The 20608-nt window shown below is 38.8% G+C and overlaps 1 protein-coding gene across 1 annotated transcript in view; it reads right to left on the reverse strand.

Annotated features, from left to right (window-relative positions):
* Nucleotides 1-5280: 5280 nt before the first annotated feature.
* Nucleotides 5281-20608, reverse strand: part of Srek1ip1 (SREK1 interacting protein 1) — a 28313-nt gene continuing 12985 nt past the window's right edge. The window contains exons 3-5 of the mRNA XM_048368471.1: nt 20219-20362; nt 8206-8278; nt 5281-6198 (exon numbers count right to left, since the gene is read on the reverse strand). Coding sequence (XP_048224428.1) covers nt 6012-6198; nt 8206-8278; nt 20219-20362 — 404 coding nt within the window. The 3' untranslated portion in view covers nt 5281-6011. The remainder of the gene's footprint in view (nt 6199-8205; nt 8279-20218; nt 20363-20608) is intronic.

A 20608-nucleotide genomic window follows, 5' to 3' on the forward strand; every position in this document is an offset into this window, starting at 1 on the left:
ATTTTTAAAAAATAAGAGATCGCACTAGATAAGCAATTTTGCAGAGGGAATTGTCTTATGAACTAGAGTTGTCATGATCTTTATGTCTCCTAGAAATCAACATGTGGCAGACAAATGGAGAGAGGAAGGGTGTAGTTAATGTACATATGTGAAAATGGAATTAGGTAACTGGAGAGGATGATTGTGGTTCAGACAGATGGAGAATGAAGATGGGAGACACCGATCAAGATGCACTGTATTCTTAAACTGATATGTTGAATTGAAACCCCTTTGTAATACTAATTAAATACTAATCAAATACCAATTGAATACTAATTAAATCAAATATCAATTAACCCCCTTTGTAATACTAATGCTTGTAATACTTAAAAATGACTAAAAAATCAGTCCCTACCATTTTGGATATTTTCATGAAATATATAAAGTTAATATTCAATAACTACATAGCATACTGTATAATCTGTACGTTTTCTATATTTCAAGGGGTAACTAACAAAAATCCTTTATTGATAAACTTTCTGTAGAATCTGCTTGCAAGTTATAAAACTAATTTCTTTAGTTCCATGTCACATAGTTTCTGCAAAAAACGATTTCGGCCTTAAAAAGAATTTTTACCTATAAAGGCAATTTCTATTGTAAGAACTTAGATCTGATTTTACAATAGATTTCACAGAAGAAAAGGAAGACTTATAAATTGGCTCTGCTGCACACCTCTCCTGTATTGTATAAGGCTTTGTAGTCAGAGGACTTGTCTTTCAAAATGTGCCAAACACAACTTCTCGAGTCTAACATTAAAAGGGGATGCCCTATTGTTCTTGGGTTCAAGTTAAGAGAGTTTTCCTTAATAGGTTGTAAAAGTTTCTACCAAGAATCTCCTGGACCAGCATTGGACTTTTCAAGATGATAGAAATTTTCTTCTCATATTTGCATTGTCTGGTATTGTTATCACTAAACACATGTGGTTAGTAAGCCCTTGGAATGAGGCTAATGTCCACTGAAGGATCATATATATAATATATATATAATGTATATATTTGAAGGAAAGTCTGGGAGACCTTTTGTTTTGTTTTTTGTTGTCAGTCCTGGGACGTGAACTAAGGGCCTGAGTACTGTCCCTGGCTTCTTTTTGCTCAAGGCTAGCACTCTACCTCTTGGGCCACAGTGCCACTTCCAGCTTTTTTCTATATATGTGGTGCTGAGGAATCGAACCCAGGGCTTCATGTCTACCAGGAGAGCACTTTACCATTAGGCCATATTTCCAGCCCAGGATTATATTTTCATTTCATTAATTAAATAGCTAGGTGTCATACTGACAGAAGAGTCCTGAGATCATTAGCATAATATACTATTACTTGCGTTATAATTCTCATTCAAAAACAGGGATAATTTTGCAAGGTTAAATTGCTTAGAGTGGGCTGGGAATATGGCCTAGTGGTAAGAGTGCTTGCCTTGTATACATGAAGCCCTGGTTTCGATTCCTCAGCACCACATATATAGAAAACGGCCAGAAGTGATGCTGTGGCTCAAGTGGCAGAGTGCTAGCCTTGAGCACAAAGAAGCCAGGGACAGTGCTCAGGCCCTGAGTCCAAGCCCCAGGACTGGCCAAAAAAAAAAAATGAATTGCTTAGAGTATACATGATTTCAAGGTGATAAACTCCAAGGACTTTATTTTTGTGAGAGCTCTGAGTTGTGATGGGTACTTCTGATCTTTTACACTGTCTCAGAAAATATACCAGCATGGTCTTCAGCAACTAAAAATACTTTTACTACACTGTGTGAGGTGAAACTTGATCTCTGGTACGTTTGTAGCTCAAGTGGAAGGGCACATGCCATACACGACACAGAATTTAGATGACCAACGAAATGCTCCTCATCCACTGTTCTTCCCAATTTGTGGGAGAGGCAAAATGGGCTAGAGAGCTGGTTGAATGCATCACAGGCTGTGCTGCAAAACAGGTAGCCCAATTTTATTTGGTTACATTCTACTTTTAGAGTTGAGAGAAGAAGAATGAGCTTGACTCTGAGCTTGACACTTGGGGTTACTGTGCAGTAGTCTAAGAAATCTACTGTTCTTGGTCCCCAGTTGCCCAGGAAGTTTGAACCCAGGACTAGGATCAGCCAGAGTCCTAGATACGCCCTCTGCGGAGGCAGCATCTCACTTGGTTACTGGAGGAAGCAGCCCAGGGCACCCGCCATGGACCAACTGGTGTTTATCTTTGTAGTTGTGCTTTATAAGCTGAGACAAAATACTAAAGCAAACCTTACCAATTTACGGCATAGTGTACACACTGAAAAATAGGTTCTGCTTTAATTGATTTATTCGGACCTAATAAGTAAGTAAACTATGACAGAATCTAAGCCTGTCAAAAATAAGTGAACAAAACACACCCCAAAATGCACATGTACATATCATAGAGGGAAAATGGGTCTGGGAAAGAATACAGCAGGTTTTAGGCAATATAAATCACTGAAAATCTTTGATAGACACAAACAGCATTTAGAAGAGTGGGCCACAAAATACAAATCATAAAGCATAATGTAATGATGGCATTTTCATCTTCCTAAAATTGGAGATTAGGATTCTAATATAGATGAAATCAAAAGCCAATAAAAGGCCAAGCTCCTACTTATGGAGCACCTTCTCTCCATCGCTAGAACCTAAAATAGAAACCACCATTCTTATTACCTCCTGCTTTATAGAACAGAGTAGCAACACCACATTACTAATAATCCTCACTCAATTTGTCAGGAAATACTAGGCTTTCTCTTCTATTCAACTCCATCTTCAAAACACTGCAATCCAGGCACTGCTCTTCAAAGGTGACTTCTGTTTCTTTGAGCCCAAGTTTAGGTCAATTACTGCACTTATTGTATAATGCTTCTTTCTAGTGGTTCTCCTCCCACCTAGATTGTGAACTCCCTAGGGAAGAGAATATATAAGTATATGACTATCCTTGCCACTTACCTGTGTCTACATTCCACGTATTAGGTAAATGCTTGCTGAAGTGGACTCACTGTTATTTTTTATCAACATTTACTCTTCCACCAATTTTACAACTGAGGGTAACTAAGAATATAACTAAAGACAGAGTAGTAAGTACAGACACATAGTTGTTTTTACTTTCCATTTATTGTGCTTTGGCTAGAGTGAACTAAAGATGTAAATGGAGATGTATTACGTATAAAGGACTAGGAATACCTATGAGAATTTTCAGTTAACAGATAATACAGAGAAGTAGAGAAATTGTGGAAGAGTAAGCCCATCAGCCTAGAAACAGTAGTTTCAAAGTGATCAGATAGTATGCTTATAGATGGAAATCTAAATATGTCCTGTCTCATGAAAAATGACATAAACTGGGTGGAAAGACAACCAAATATCATTGTCTGTTTAAAGAAATAGATGGATTTAGCAGCTGTAAAAATAAATTCAAACTTTATGACTATAGAATACTACCTGTAATTTCTAAAATGAATACTACTTAGATCTTATAAAAATATCAATGACCACATACTTTAGAGACTAGAAGTAATCTTGAAATAAGTACGATAATTTAAAGGTAAAGAGGGTCTAGGGAAGTTCAATAACTTTGTTGAGGGTTATACAGCAGTTAAAATGGCCAGGATATCTAGATTGTTACCTTTAAATTTAGTTTTCCTCTTATATACTGCCTAGGGAAAAAAAAATCTCAAAACTCTTCCTAATGTATTAGTGAGACTTGCATCCAATTCCAATAACATCATGTTAGTTACGTAAAAATAAATGGCTTACTCACATGAGATATTTCATGTACCATGCTGAAATCACAGGAAATCTACTAGAGAATAATTCTATTATTTCTAGGAGAAACATTACTGATCCATTTAAACTTCCTTTTATATAATTATTTGGAATCCCTTCATACCATTCAGGAAAAAAACCATAATGAGACAATTTATAATCTTTACAATTACTAGAAGTAAAATTTGTAAAGCAATTTGATGAAATTTTTACTGTAACTCCTATCACTAACCATCTAACGTAACTAGTGGGATGAGGTCATCTTTTAAAACACCTTTCGGAAAAAGCTCTCCTCCTTTATTTACTTATTTATTTAAATCTTGAACACCAAGAACTGTATTTTCATAAAATTAGCAAAGGTTTAAACCAATACAATTGCTTTGTGTTTCTCTTCTAAGAAACAAACTCGAAGCAGAAGAATTTGTTCTTGAGGAGCCAAATCAGTCAATTAGGTGACTGGAAAGGTAGGAAGCATGCGGGGGTGCTCCCGTGGCTGCCACTGGGGGACAGGACGGGTGTGTGTGTGTGTGTGTGTGTGTGTGTGTGTGTGACTACCTCGTAAGTGAGCATGGCATGGCTCAGTGCATATAGAGTCGAGACTCCCCTATCTTCCTCAGGGCTTGCCAGCAGGGCTGCAGGGGAAAGGAGAATCAGGAAACCTAACAGCCAGCAAAGCCAAATGTACTTATCTGATTTCACCACCATGAATTTAACTGCAGCCATATTTGCAGGTTACCAATTTGGAAGTTGACAAGTGCACCCCAGTGAGGTACGTGTCACCTTTGGTCCTATGTCATGGTAACAGGTTGATGTTCAATGCTGCTATAGTACAATATGTATTGAACTTATTGGACATCAAAGATACTAAAATGTTAACATGAAGTAATACTATCATCATGAAATGAAAACGGTAAACAGTGATATCTATTAACTAGTGTTTGAAAATGCACACATATATAAAATTGTTATATAAAGGCTTTCATGATACAACTCCCTGGCTCTTAAAGTTTTAAAAAGGACAGAATAAAATTCTAAAAATTGTTCTTGCTACTGAGATCTCTGACAAACGTAAAAAAAAAAAAAGCAACACTTCAACTTGGTTACTTATGAAATCAGAAGTTCAGTATGAAACCTTCCTTCAGATTTAAAAATTCAGACCAAAGAAGTATGTGTGCTAACATTTATAAACTATCTTCTCATTACTTACTAACATAGCTTCATAAAATTTACATATTAAGTCCAGTAAAAATAATTTGTAATAAAGATTTTCCTGTCTTCCTAAGCAAAATTTCTGTGCTTGAGGTATCATTGTAAGACACCAATGTGGCACACTGGTTACATAACCCAGGAGTCGATTCTAAAAATTCGGACCCACATTGCATATCTCTGCCACTTTTTTTTTTGTGCCAGTCCTGGGGCTTGGACTCAGGGCCTGAGCACTGTCCCTGGATTCCTTTTGCTAAAGGCTGGCACTCTGCCACTTGAGCCACAGTGCCACTTCTGGCTTTTTCTGTGTATGTGGTACTGAGGAATCGAACCCAGGGCTTCATGCATGCAAGGCAAGCACTCTACCACTAAGCCACATCCCCAGCGCCTTTCTAACAAGATGAAATAGTCTCATAAAGAAATTCTTCACTTGCAACAAAAATAAAGGAGGCAGGTACTAGAAATTTGGCACTGTGAAAAACAACTAAACTTGTTATAAATGCCCTATCATCCTGCAGATACCATTCATTGAAAAAGTATTACTCTAACACAGCAAAGCTTTGTCTCCTATGATTAAAAACAATCCTGGACATTTAAAAATGGAAGAATTTCACTATCTTTCTATATTACATCACAGTACACAAAGCTATTAAACATTTCAGTATCAAGAGCAAATCACGTAGCTAGCTGCCTCACTGAAAGATGGACACTGGATCCAGCAACTCTAACTGCTCGATTCGTGCAGGAAAGCCATTTCACAATCAGCTTACACATAATGATGTTAGCACAACATGCAGAGAAACAAATACTAAAAAGGTGTTTGGTATGTACAAATACCTATACCTGAAAGATGGCTATCAAGTAACAAGACTAACATAGTACATAAAGCCAGAAGGATGACAGTCCTACATATGAAAAATATCCATACAGAAAAGCCTGGGATTTATTGCCAAGCATAATTATACAATAAGTTCCAAGGAAGGGCAAATGAATTTTTAAATTTCACAACTTAAAGTCAAAGTTTCATCTACTTTTTACTGAATTCAGAACGATTAGGGGTAGAAGAATGCTTTTCCTTTTTTCTCTTCTTTTTTTCCTTTTTGTGATGTTTCCCTTTTTTGGATTTATTCTTTTTTTCTTTTTTCTTTTCCTTCTTCTGACATTTTTGTTTCTTTTGTTTTGAAGAGTCCTCTTCAGTGGAACTGGAATAAGACCTGTGGGCAATAATATACACGGAAAACTTATAACTGGATAGGTAACTTTAAGTGGGATTTTAGCTGATGTAACTTCTTGGAATAAAAAGGGGGATATAAATATAAACTCAAAATGTGCTTTGTTTTCACTTCAGATGCTAAATTCAGAATTACTAGTTCCTGGTAACAGAAACTGACAATACTACTACCTCTATTCTGCTCAACTGTGTTTTCAATTCAGTAAAGCTGTAATTTTTTTCCTGGGATTTTCATGTTTTTCATGCTGCAGTACCTTCAAAATTTTAAAAGACAAAGCATTACTCATCAACCCTCACTCTATACACACTTGCTGTGTAAATAATAACTGGCTAAGGTATTTTCTTACAAGAACCACAAACATGCCCATGTAAAAGGATGCAACTGTTCTTCTATATCAAGCTGAAAATTAACAAAATAAAAGCACTTTTTTGATTCCTTTGATTTTTCACATTAGCATACTTGATTTCTTTACATTTAGAGTGATACAATGGACACTTTCATTGCAAAATAACTTCCACTAGTTACAGAGAGGATTCTTTCAAACACGCCACAGATGAGAAAGGGTGGCTTTTTATCAGACTTTATTTTCTAATATTATCCTGACAAGAAATTGGAAAAAATAGATTTCTTGCACTGCTATAGAAAGAAATAAAAAAGAAAAAGTCATTTGTATAGTTATGTAAAGTAGTGTTTAACATTCTAACTAGACTAACAATGAAAACGTGACAAGATAGAAACTGAGTGCCCTTAAAATAACAGGTATCCTAAGTTAGCTAGTGAGCTAATATCAGCAGGTAAACTCAGAGGGAAAGCAATCACATGACCACAAGGTTTCAAATAACTATGTTGAAGGTGTGGCTTGCTTCTCTGACTCAGAGTTCTCCTTCATCCCCTCCCCTTCCTTCCACCCCCCCCCCCCCCCACGCTCTCTTGGTCTGTCTATCCACTTGGATGTCAGCCATTTGTGAAGCTTATTTTCTCTGTTCTTGTGGTCCTGAATTCATTCTGCTTTTGTGAAGTTTGTCATTTCTTTTTTTAAATGTCTTATTGGACTTGATCCCTTGGGATTCTGACTATAGCTACTTCCTTGTTTTTAGTTGGTTGTTGGTCGTTTTTGGCTTGTTTACTCCTGGATTCTCATTGTTAAGGCAGAATTTTAGGCTCTGGTATTAAACGGCACTAACGCTACATGCATAGAAAAGTTAATTTAGTTGCAGGCTCTAGGTTCTGGGAGGCTTGACATAGAGAGGTCTGAATAAATGGTCTAATATACAATGAGAATATCCGAAGTTGGAAGATGATAATCTCATTTGCTGTAAGCAATTCACCTTGCTGGGTTAGCACAAATTATCCAACAGTATACCAGTCAGAAATCCTGAGCTGTGTGCGTCTAGAAGTTTTAAAACATTACTATTTAACTACAAATAACTAAAAGTAAAATAACTTTTTCCATTTATAAATTATCTATGATTAAAACATGCTATTTAATGCTGTATGAAAACTATAAGTCATAATACCTGATTCATAGAACTTATAAATTATTCTGAGAACTGGGTCCAAACTAGATCTAAATATGACTGAGTGCTCACAATAATATCTATATGGGCATATTGATGCTAGTATGAACAAATAAAAGTACTTACTAATCAAAGAAGATGTGGATTCTTACTACTTTTGACCAGTTAGGTAGTTAAAAAGTTAATAGTAAAATTCACAGGTGGTTGGTAAGGGTTCTGAAAAATCTGAAGGTATTTTTAGCTTGACAGATTCAATTAAATTCTATTAATAAATAATGGAACTACACTAAGTTCCAGCTTTACCTAATGAGAACGAATTGTACATGAAGAGTTCAGACATGTGTCCAATTAAAAAATTTATAGATACTGGTCGAAAACTAAAACTGTTGGAATAGTAATACCTGAAAAGTAATATTTTATGATTCTTTTGGACTAACATCTTTACTTTTTATAAATATGCTGCTAAAAATACCTTTTCCTCTTTTTTTTCAATTTGACTTTCTCTTTGCTTTTCTCTTTCTTCTTTTCTTCTTCTTCATTTATTCCTGCGGAGAAAAAGGAAGTTGGAAAAGTCAGGTCACCATGGGTCTATATTGATTTGTTATGTGTGTGTATATTTTAATTTTAGTTGTTGGTTAGATAGAGAAGATGACAAAAATAGGAACACTTAATAAAACCAAACAAAAGGACCTGCAAAGATACACCTTTTTTCTATAGTAAGTGTAAGTCTACAGTGTAAGACATTATAAATGGTATATACAAAGATTAGAAACATGTCATGGACATAAGGGGGAAAAAGTCCAGACCAAAGATACAATCTATTAAGAAGTTAATGGTATCAATAACTGGCTTACTAAATTGTGAAAAATAAAAGCCAAAAGGAGAAAAGACAAGGTGGAATGAGGGAAGAAAGCATTACAAAAAAGAAAACAAAATATATCAGAAAACAAAATATATATAAAGATGTAGCTTGATGGTTGCCTTAAGAGTTCCTGAGTTCTAGCCCAGACAGTCCAGCTTGTTTATCCCAATGACATATACTTGAAAGCATCCTAAGTTGAGACATGAAACTGGAGAGAAGAGATGCTTTCCTGAAGCCAGAGGAGTGAACCCTTGCTGGCCAGGTTTCCTGAGAAAAGTAGGGGAGCTCTGGGCTAATCAATCATTCCAGCTTGGCAGGAGATGTGTCCATCATGGGAGCAACTCTTCTTCTCAGTGGAAAAACTGTGACCAAGAAGCTAACGGTAGTCAAAGCAAGAAATCATCCTTAGGACTCTTCTCAGATGCGGAACAGAGGCCATCAAACCAGCAAGTGCTTCTGTGGTAGCTTCAGAAAGATCTATGGGTGACAATTCCACAGGCAAACACACTGAATGGCTTCTTGCTCCAAACCATGTCCAGTTGAAACAAACAAAGAAAGGTATAAAAACATCAGCTTGACTTTCTTCCAGTGTGTTCCCAGTCTGTCTGCAAAGGTGTGGCGTTGTGGTCATAGTGGAATACTTGGCGGGGGGCGGGGTGGGGTCTCAGGATAGCTTGAGTGCTCCGTGGTGGGGTTCAGATGGAAAAATGGAAAACAGCACTGGGAGGGGCAGTGCTGCGCAGTAGCTCACTCCTCCAGCCCAGCCGCCTTCCCAGGAAGCCACAGGCCAACGCAGACATTTAGAAAGGGCTCAGCTCCTTGCAGCATGTCTGTTTTCCTGGGAGTTTCTTTGTATTTCTTAAAGATCTTCCATACATCTGTCTGCTGGTCATGATTACATTCTCAATATCTATGAGATTGTCTTGATATAGAGGGGGTGAGCTCTTACTGTCATCCTTACCATCAGCATATTTGGTTATTTGGAAATTGGACCTAGTGGTGCTGTTTTCGCTAGCCATGGAAGAATTTCTGGACCAGACTCAAAGAGAGACAGCAAGTGTTTGATTTCTTCTAGTTATCAGCCTTCCATGCTATTCAGGACCTAATTGAACACTAACCACCACTCATGCCACTTTCAGGCTCCTAGGAGCATTTTGCCTGCAATTTGACTGGCTACATTTTTATCTTCTGTGTCATCAGTGATGTCAGTACCTACCTCATAGCCTTCTGTGTTAAGTGCTACAGTAAGACCAGATTCCTGAGCAGAACAGGGGAACTGAAACATCAATAAGTAATGCTTAAAACACATTGGTCAAGTTAATAATAGACAAATACACAATACTGTTTGATAATATGACAATGGAATATAAATCACTTTCAACTTTAACACAGAAATTAAAATAGAAAATTATTCAAATAGTCGTAATAACAATTAGCTAATGAGTACACAATATAAAAAGAGGTAAATTGTGATATGAATAACAAAGTGTACAACAGTGAAAGTGTAAATTTTTTTGAGTGAAATTAACAGATGTTATGACTTTTATAAGCCCTAAGAAAAATATATACTGTAGATACACAAAAGAAAAGGAATCAATATAACACTGCAGAGAAGCATCAAATAATAAATGAAGAGTGAAAGACACCAAAGTACAAAACAGACAAAAAACGATGAATAAAATGGTAGAAGCCTTTTCTTAGCAAAGTTTAAACTTAAATGGACTAAATGCCCCAATCAAAGGCAAAGAATGAACAAATGGATGAAAAGATAAGAATCAATCATAAGCTGCTCAGGAGGCTCATTTTATCCTAAAGGTACATAGGCTAAAAACAAAGGGATAGAAAAACATATTGTATGCAAAAGGTAATCTAATGAGGACACCAGTGATTATACTAACATCACACTTGAAACTGTCATGCAAAAATGTCATTAAACAATGACAAAAGGACTTATTCAACAGAACACAGAGTAAGTACAATTATACATGCACTCCACACCAGAGTACTGGAATACATAAGTAATTATTAATAGAACTGAAGAAGAAATAGGCAGCAGTAGAAGGGGATTTCAATGTCCACCATCCACAGTAGATATATAGTTACACAGAAAATTAGTACGATAGCCAGGAATGTAAAAGCTTCCTATGCACAAGAACTTGAGTTTAAGCTCTATCACAGATATAATGCACAAGCATGTACGTGCACACATACACACACACACGAAACAAAAAGAAAAACCCAAGCCAGGTGCTGGTGCCTCATGCCTGTACTCCTAGCTACTTGAGATCTGAGGATCAGGATTCAAGGCAAGACCTGGCAGGAAAAGTCCATGAGACTCTTATCTCCATTAACCACCAGAAAACAGGAAGTGGTGCTGAGGCTCCAGGGGCAGAGAGCTAGCCTTGAGCTGAAGAGCTCAGGGACAGTGCTGAGGCCCAGAGTTCAAGCCCTATGACCAACCAAAAAAAAAAAAAAAAAAAAAAAAAAAGAAAAACTCAAAATACCAACAAATTCAGTAAACGTGACTGAACTCAGTAGGTGGAAGGAAATAAAAGATTAGGAGAGAAGAAATGTGAAAAGTAGCAAAAAAAGAAAAAAGAAAAGTGATTAAAGAACAGAATTCCATATGTAGTCCAAATTAGCCTGGAATTTGCACTCTTCTGGCTTCTATTTGCACTCTTCTGTACCACTATACTTTACCTGAGTGTTTTTTTTTTTTTAAAGACGAACACAATTAGCAAAGCTTTAGCTAAATAAAAAATGAAAAGACCCAAATAAATAAATGAAAAACCATGGAGATTTACAATTGGTATCAGAAAATACAAAGGATTATTTCTATTCCAATAGATTTTGACTTAGTTAGAAAAAAATGGATGAATTTCTAGAAACAATCTGCTAAAACTGATTCATGAAGAAATGGAAAATATGAACAAACAAGCAAAAAGTAAAGAGATTGGTCAGTAATGAAACCGTCTTAATATAGAAAGTATACAACCAGATGACTTCCCCAGTGAAATCTATCACACTTTTAAATCAGCACTAAAGCCATTCCTTCTCAAATACTTTCAAATAATTAAAAGCCAAGTGAAAATTTCAAAACCCATTTTCCAAGACTATCATTACCCTAATTAAAATGCTAAATAAAGGCACTACAAGAAAACAGAATTATAGGCCATTATACTTGATAAACATGTATGTAATAATCCCCAACAAAATTGTACCACCCTGAATTCAACAGCACATTAAAAGATTGCATACAAGAAGCAAAGATGGTGCCGCCACAGTAGGGAGGCACCCCAACTCGCACCAACTGAGCTGGGAACTCCAGCACTCAACACCCCATCAAGAACCCAGCAAAACCAGCAGCCAGAAGCAATGGAGAAATGCAGGAAAACAAAAAGGAGCAAAAAAGAAGAGCTGAAAACCTACACGGAGCCGGAGAATCTCTGGGGCACCCTCCCCCCACCAGCCAACCATGGCCCAAACAGGGCCAGGCTGGGAAAGGGGAACCCGGCGATCGGCAGACAGGCTGCCGGGAGCGCAGAGTCCAGACAGCGGGACTCCATGGACACTCGGGAGAGCGCGGACCAAGACACACAGCGACGGCGGCGACGGGAAGTTCGGGTCCACACCAGGAACGGACGGACGTAAGCGGCTGGGGAACCCAGCGGTGCAGAAGGGGAGAGCCGGGGACGCCACCACGACACTTCGTCACCCCCTGAAGGACCAACGGCGGTGCGGGACACACACACAATCCAGGATCAGTGAGTCCCCCACTACCCCCCTCCCCCAACGGGAGACCAGCTATCAGAGACCCAAGCCCTACAAGAAGCTAGATCTCCCTCCCGCCCCCTCCCCACCCCGAGGGAACAAAGAACCCCCAAATCAGGCGGTAAGCTCCCATCAGGCACTGGGAAGTCACAGGAGTTTAGCAGGGGAAGGACGGGGAAGGGCGGAGCAGCCCCAAAGCCGCCCAGGTTCCTCAACTGGCCGAACCGGCCCCGCCCCCTTCCCAACAGGGGCCGGGGGACGGCCGGCAGTGCAAGCCCCACCCGAGGCGCCTGGACCTCGTGGACCTTTACAACTAAAATCACAGGCGCTGGTGGGCAATACCAGCACAGCAGGGACACCTGGGCCTGATCACGCCCCCCCTTGCAGCGGAGGCGCAGTCTGAGGCGCTAACCCACGCCCGGACAGTTGATCCCACTGGGCCCCCCCACACACCGCCCCCCACAGCGGACTCGCGGGAGGGCGCAAGCACAACCCAACAACCCGAGGCTCGCTCTGGTAGGTGTACCCCGCTCAGGTGAGCAGGGACCACAGCGGCAGGGCCTGTTGTAGTGGGTGCAAGGTGCACAGGTGGGCGGGGCCCCCGGTGACAGCGCCCGCTATGGTAGGCAAACCCAGCTCAAGTGGGCGGGGCCACAGCAGCAGCGCCCACTCTGGTAGGCGCCCCTACACAGGCGGGCAGAGCTCTCCATCGGCCCGTGCCCACTCAGTTTGGCGCATTTCTCACAAGTGGGTGGGCCGCACCTCAACAACACCCACCCCGGAGTGGTCCACACAGGAAGACGAACTGCCTGAGAGGTGAGCTCCTCTGACCAAGATATAGAGTGGAAAAAACCAAAGAAGAGATAAGCCTCCACGCCATGCTGAATCAGCGACCAGAAAACCCCCAAAAGGGGCAGACTAGGGTCAGCACAGCACAGCGGCAGGACACTGTCCCGCAGAGAAAGACACAGAACCTACAGGCCCCCAAGAGCAGGGAGAGTGACCACCTCAGCAACAACCGAGAAGGTCACGCTCACCCATTGGGAAGCAAGGTCCAACAGCCAAACCCAGAGCCAGGACACCAGGGCACAAGGCTCCCACTGACGGACCAGCGGGAAACAGCACAAAGCCAAACCAGGGAAGCCACCCACAGATCTCCAGATACGCAAATCACCAAGAAATATAACACAGTTCATCAAAGGGCAAGCCAACTCGCCAGCTCCAAAAAGCAGCACGACTGAAGAGGAGATGGAGAATAAAAAAGGAAATGAGGCCATGTTAACAGAAATGATGGAAAGCATCAGAAATGAAATCAGAAAACTTTTCCAAGGGTTTAGAGTGGAAGTCTTGAAGGACATCCAGGAAGCCAAGAAAGAAATGGAAGCAAAAATGGATACAATGCAAACCTCTGTTAAAGAAGACCTTAACATCCTGAGAAGTGAAATGCATGAAAAAATAGATTTAAAATACAACTCTTTAAAGGAAGAAATTTCCACGATCAGAGCTGATCTGACAACCATAAATAGCTCTCTGACATCCATAAACTCCGCAATTGAATCCACAGCACAAAGAATTGACCATATGGAATCCAGAATCTCTCTCTTGGGCGATGAAGCAGCCGACAACAACCAGAAAATTACCACACTCCAAGAAACAGTGAAGCTTCAGGGCAGACTAATCCAGGAACTAATGGACAAAGACAAGAGATATAATCTGTGCATAATTGGAATAGAAGAAGGAGCCGAATACCAGAGCAGAGGGCTTCATCATATTCTCAATAAAGTTATTGCAGAAAACTTCCCCAATCTCACAAGGGACCCCATCCAGGTAACCGAAGCCTATAGGACACCTGGCAGGCCAGACTCCAGAAAAGCCACCCCAAGGCACATAATATTCAAGACTTCAGATCTCAAGAATAAAGAGCAAATTCTGAATGCAGCCAAAGCAAAGAAAGAAATTTATTACAATGGGAAGAGGATCCGAATAACAGCAAACCTCTCCACACAAACCTACCAAGCGTGAAGTGAGTGGAACAACACCATCCAAGTTCTACAGGCCAACAATATGCAAGCTAGGATTAAATATCCAGCGAAATTGGAGTTCACATTCGAAGGGAAAACCAGATCTTTCCATAGCAAAGAGGATCTAAAGGAGTATGTGAATAAAAAACCAGCCCTATAGCGAATTCTAAGAGGAGAATCCCAAGCAACAGAGATGGTACAGGACACACACACAGAAACAGAAACAGAAAGAGCAGCTCACTAAAGACAAGAAAAAAAGAGGAAAAAACAGCCCAACAAGAAAATGGAAGGAGAAAAAACACTATTATTCTTGATCTCTTTGAATATAAATGGTATAAACTCTCAGATAAAGAGGAGCAGACTGGCATAATGGATCCCCAAACAAAAAGTTGGCATCTGTTGTCTACAAGAGACCCATCTTACAGCAAGGGACAAAAACAGGCTCCAAATGAAAGGATGGAGCAAGATCTTCCAAGCAAACGCACCTACCAAAACGGCAGGAGTAGCCATCCTGATCTCAGACAAGCTGGACTTTTCATTAAAATCAACTCAAAAAGACAAAGACGGACACTACATTTTAATACAAGGAAAAATCCAGAATCAAGACATCACGGTGATAAATGTATACTCAACGAACAAAAGAGGCCCCACATAGGTCAAGCAAATTCTCACAGAATTACAGAACAACATAGACGCAAACACAATCATAGTGGGAGACTTAAATACCCCACTCAACAAAGAAAAGCCCAGGCCCAGATGGATTCACCAATGAATTCTATAAAACCTTTAGTGAGGAACTAATACCAATACTCCTCAAACTCTTCCGCGAAATAGAAACAGAGGGAGAAATCCCAAACTCATTCTATGAAGCTAATATCACACTCATTCCCAAACCAGGCAAAGACCCAACAAAAAAAGAGAACTACAGATCAATATCACTAATGAACACAGACGCAAAGCTCCTCAATAAAATATTAGCTAACAGGATCCAGAAACTGATCAAGAAAATCATACATCATGACCAAGTAGGCTTCATCCCACAGTCACTAGGATGGTTCAACATCTGTAAATCAATCAACGTAATTCACCACATCAACAGAACTAAAATCAAGAATCACATTGTTCTCTCAGTCGATGCCCAAAAAGCCTTTGACAAAATACAACATCCATACTTATTAAAAGCTTTGGAGAGAACAGGAATAGATGGAACATTCCTTAAAACAATAAAAGCCATATACAACAGACCAACTGCTAACATCATATTAAATGGAGAGAAACTTAAATCATTCCCCCTAAACTCAGGAACAAGACAAGGATGCCCACTCTCCCCACTTCTTTTCAACATAGTGCTGGAATCCCTAGCCATAGCAATAAGGCAAGAGGAGGACATCAAAGGGATCCACATCGGCAAGGAAGCAATCAAGTTATCCCTATTCACAGACAACATGATCTTATATCTGAAGGACCCAAAAAACTCAGTCCCCAAACTCCTACACCTAATAAACCATTTTGGCAAAATAGCAAGATACAAAATCAATCCACAAAAGTCAGCAGCTTTTCTGTACACCAGCAATGTACAAGCAGAAAAGGAAATTATGGAAACAATTCCATTTACAGTAGCCAAAAAAAGAATAAAGTACCTAGGGATCAACTTAACCAAGGACATGACGGACCTATTTAATGAAAACTATAAAAATCTAATAGGGGAAATCAGAGAAGACACAAGGAGATGGAAAGACCTCCCATGCTCATGGGTAGGCATAATCAATATAGTGAAAATGGCCATATTGCCCAAATTGTTATACAAATTCAATGCAATCGTATCAAAATCCCAGTCACATTCTTTACTGAAATAGAGAAAGCAATCCATAAATTCATATGGAACAGCAAAAGACCTAGAATAGTCAAAGCAATTCTAGGCAAAAAAAAAAAAAAAAAAAAAAAGCAATGCAGGAGGTATCACAATACCAGACTTCAAGCTCTACTACAGGGCCATCATAACAAAAACAGCCAGGTATTGGTATAAAAACAGATTGGAAGACCAATGGATTAGAATTGAAGATCCAGAAATAACACCGCACTCTTACAGTCAGCTGATATTCGACAAAGGAGCTAAAGACATACAATGGAATAAACATAGCCTCTTCAACTACTGGTGCTGGGAGAACTGGGCAGCTATATGCAGAAAACTCAAAGTAGACCCAAGCCTATCACCATGCACCAAGATCAACTCAAAATGGATCAAGGACCTCAATATCAGACCTGAATCCTTGAAACTACTGAAGGACAGAGTAGGAAAGACGCTAGAACTTATAGGCACAGGAAGGAACTTCCTGAATAGAGTCCCAGGGGCACAACAAATAGGGGAGAGACTCGACAAATGGGACTACTACAAATTAAAAAGTTTTTGCACAGCTAAGGACATAGCCACCAAAACAGAAAGACAGACAACTATATGGGAAAGGATCTTTACCAGCACGGCAACAGAGAACTCAAAAAACTAAGCCCCTCCAAGCCCAATAAACCTATTAGGAAATGGGCAAAGGAGCTAAAGAGAGACTTCACAAGAGAAGAAATAAAAATGGCAAAGAAACATATGAGGAAATGTTCAACATCCCTGGTAGTAAAGGAAATGCAAATAAAAACAACCCTGAGATACCACCTCACTCCAGTTAGAATGGCCTATACTCTGAACTCAGGCAACAACAAATGCTGGAGGGGGTGCAGGGAAAGAGGAACCCTTCTCCATTGTTGGTGGAGAACAGTATGGAGGTTTCTCAAAAAGCTCAATATAGACCTACCCTATGACCCAGCCATACCACTCCTAGTCATCTATCCTAAACAGCGAGTCCCAAGATATCAAAAAGACATTTGTACTTCCATGTTTATCGTGGCACAATTCACAATAGCCAAAATATGGAAACAACCCAGATGCCCCTCCACAGATGAATGGATCCAAAAAATATGGTACCTATACACAATGGAATACTACATAGCAATTAGGAATGGTGAAATATTGTTATTCGCAGGGAAATGGTCAGAACTCGAACAAATAATGTTGAGCAAGACAAGCCTAGAACACAGAAAACAAAGGGGCATGATCTCCCTGATATATGACTGTTAACAAAGGGAGACGGAGAGACAGTAGAGACCAGGTCTGTGAAACCAAAAACTGCTTCTCAAATAGTAGTCCCCACAGGATTGGGGCAGCAACTCAACAGTATGTAACTAAAACCAAACAACTACTCAACATATAAAGGTCAAAAATTGACCTCTTAGTGGAATACAATAGCTCAAAAGCTATGTATGTACGTTCACGTAAGACTAATGTGGACATATTGTCTAATGTCGACATTACATTTAAAGCCCTAGGCGAATTTTCTTGGGCTTGGCCACATAGCTACTGTATATGTTCTTGGTACATTGTGTATTGTATATATTTACCTGACCTAGAGAAGGGAAAGAAAAACAGGGTGTAAGATATCACAAGAAATGTACACACTGCCCTACTATGTAACTGTACCCTTTTTGCACAACACCTTGTCAAAAAATTTGTGTTCAATTAATAAATAAATTAAATTTAAAAAAAGATTGCATACAACTATCAAGTGGGATTTATTTCTGGTATGCAAGGATAGTCCCAATTCTGTAAATCAATAAATATATACAATATGAACAGAATGAAGGCTACATAAATCAAATAATCATCTCCCTAGGCATAGGAAAAAAAGTATTTGACAATAAATAAACAAATCAGTTATAAAGGAATATGTTGATGTAATAAAGGGTATATATGACAAGGCCATAATGACGACGGAAATTCAAAACTTTACTTTCAGGACAGGAATGGGAAACAGATGCCAACTCTTGACAGTTTTGTTCATCATAGTCCTGAAAGCTCTGGTCAGAGCCATTACAAAAGAAAAGGCATCTACATTGGAAGGAAACAAGAATAAGTCTCTTTGCAGATGATATAACCTTGGATGCAAAAAACTTTGAAAGCTTCAGAAAAAAAACCAACAACAGTTAAATGAATAAATTCCGTAAAGATGCAAGATACAAAAACATACCAAAGTAAGGTGTGTTCATATACATAATAAGGAACTATTTAAAAAAGGTATTAAAGAAAATAATCCCACTTACAATAGTGTTAAAAGAACAACAACAAAACACTCCCATCAGTGGTTCATACCTATAACCCTAACCTACTCAGGAGGTTGAGATCTGAGGACTGCAGTTTCAAGCTAGTTCATGCTGAAAGACTCCATCTCCTAAATAACCAGCAAAAATCTAGACTAGAAGTATGGCTCAAGTGGTAAAGCCCCAGCCAAGCAAAAAAGTTAAGCTAATTTGGGCCTTGAATTCAAACTTCAGTATTGGAAAAAAAAAGAATAAGAAGAATAAAATATTTAGAAATAAATTTAACCCAAGGAGGTGAAAGGGTTGGGCAGAAACACTATAAAATATTGGTGGGAAAATTAAATCAGACACATCCATGAAGAAATACTCTGTGTTCTTAGATGGAAAATTAATTGCTAAAATGTGCATCTTAACCCAAATGATCTACAGTATCAGAGATTGTCTTCCTATTCTTTATAATCTTTTCTACTTTCAATGCATGCATTTTTATCTTCATTAGCTTCCTTCCTCCTTAATCCCCCTTTTTGTTCCACTGTGCTAGTCCAGGGCTGGAATTTGGAGCCTTGTGCACTTGCTTAGCCTTTTTGCTCATGGTTGGCACTCTTTCTCCTTGAGCCATGGCCTACTGTCCAGTATTTTGCTGGATAGTTGAACACAGATTTTTCTGTCCAGCCTGGCTTCAAACCACAATCCTCCAGTACTGTGTCTCCTGAGCAGCTAGAATAACACATGTGAGCAACTGGAACCTAGCTGGTCTAAGCTTTATAATAAGGCTTATTCCATTCTTATTCCTTATACTACATACACACTCTGAGAAAAAGCTTATTAAAGGCTAGTTATTTTGATACTGAAATTTTGAAAGCACTATTACTTTAACATCTGGTTATTTTTATTGGAAATAGCATGCTAATTCACACATAATCTTTCTAAAAATCCAAAGGCATTACCTATTATCTTTTTAATGTCTTATGTTGCTATAGAGAAGCATAAAGCAGTTCTAACTCCTAACCTTTCATTGATGAGCTCTGTTTAACCCCCAACTCTAGAAGCTTGAATTGTATTTTCCATGACATGAAGTTTTATAAATGTGGACTTTGTGTGGGTCCATGTTTTATCACTGCCCTGGTATTTGTAGAAGCTTTTCAATCTGAAAACGTTTTCTTCCTAGGATTCATCTGAACGAAACATTTCCTAAACTGATACTGCATTCATCTTTTTCCCCCTCTTTATGCATCAGTTTTATCTTCCAACTCAATCCATTTTCTCATGTCATTTTTAATGTCCACAAGTTCTTTTTTGTCCTTTATAGTGTCCCATTCATGTTTCTTGAATGCCTTTTGTTTTCTTCTTCATGCACAGTCTAAATGTTTCAAGTTGAGCTTTTTAGCTTGCTAGTTTGGGTTTATGTAATCCAATCTAATCCTTGGTGTAATACCAAAATCCAAATGCAGTGGGGAAGCAGGAAAGAAACATGGTCTATGAAATCTGAAACAGAGGTGGTCTACTGCTGAGCAGTGTGTGATCCTAGGCAAATTGCTTAGTCTGTTACAGCCTATTTTCTCACCTATGCATTAGTTTATACACAGGACAGACACAGGACCTCTTAATGATAAATACAATTTATAAATAGGATAAAAAAGTGGAACATTTAGAACTACGTTTAGTGAATGGAGTAAAAACATATTGCTCACTTTTCTCCTGTAATGCCTGCAATTTATTTAGCTCTTCGTTCTCTTCATCACTGTCTTCACTGCTTGTACTGCTGACATCAAGCACTATGTCCCTTTTGGGGTCTACTCGAAGAAAATTGCGGCATTCGAAAGTCAGATGACCGGCTGAATTAAAAAATATACAAAGAAAAATGGAATAATGTAACTATAGATTCACTTTGTATTTTTTTGTTTTGATAGCAGAAAACAGTTTCAATAATTAACAGTTTTAACATTTATACAGTTGGTTATTATATATATAATATATATTTCTAAACACAATACTCTCAAGAGAATTTCTTCCTTTCTCCATCGAAACTTCTAATTCAATCAACATTTTGGGGAGTACTTATATACTTCAGAGTATGAAAT

The sequence above is a fragment of the Perognathus longimembris genome, chromosome 19 (genome assembly GCF_023159225.1).
Source record: "Perognathus longimembris pacificus isolate PPM17 chromosome 19, ASM2315922v1, whole genome shotgun sequence".
Classification (NCBI taxonomy): domain Eukaryota; kingdom Metazoa; phylum Chordata; class Mammalia; order Rodentia; family Heteromyidae; genus Perognathus; species Perognathus longimembris.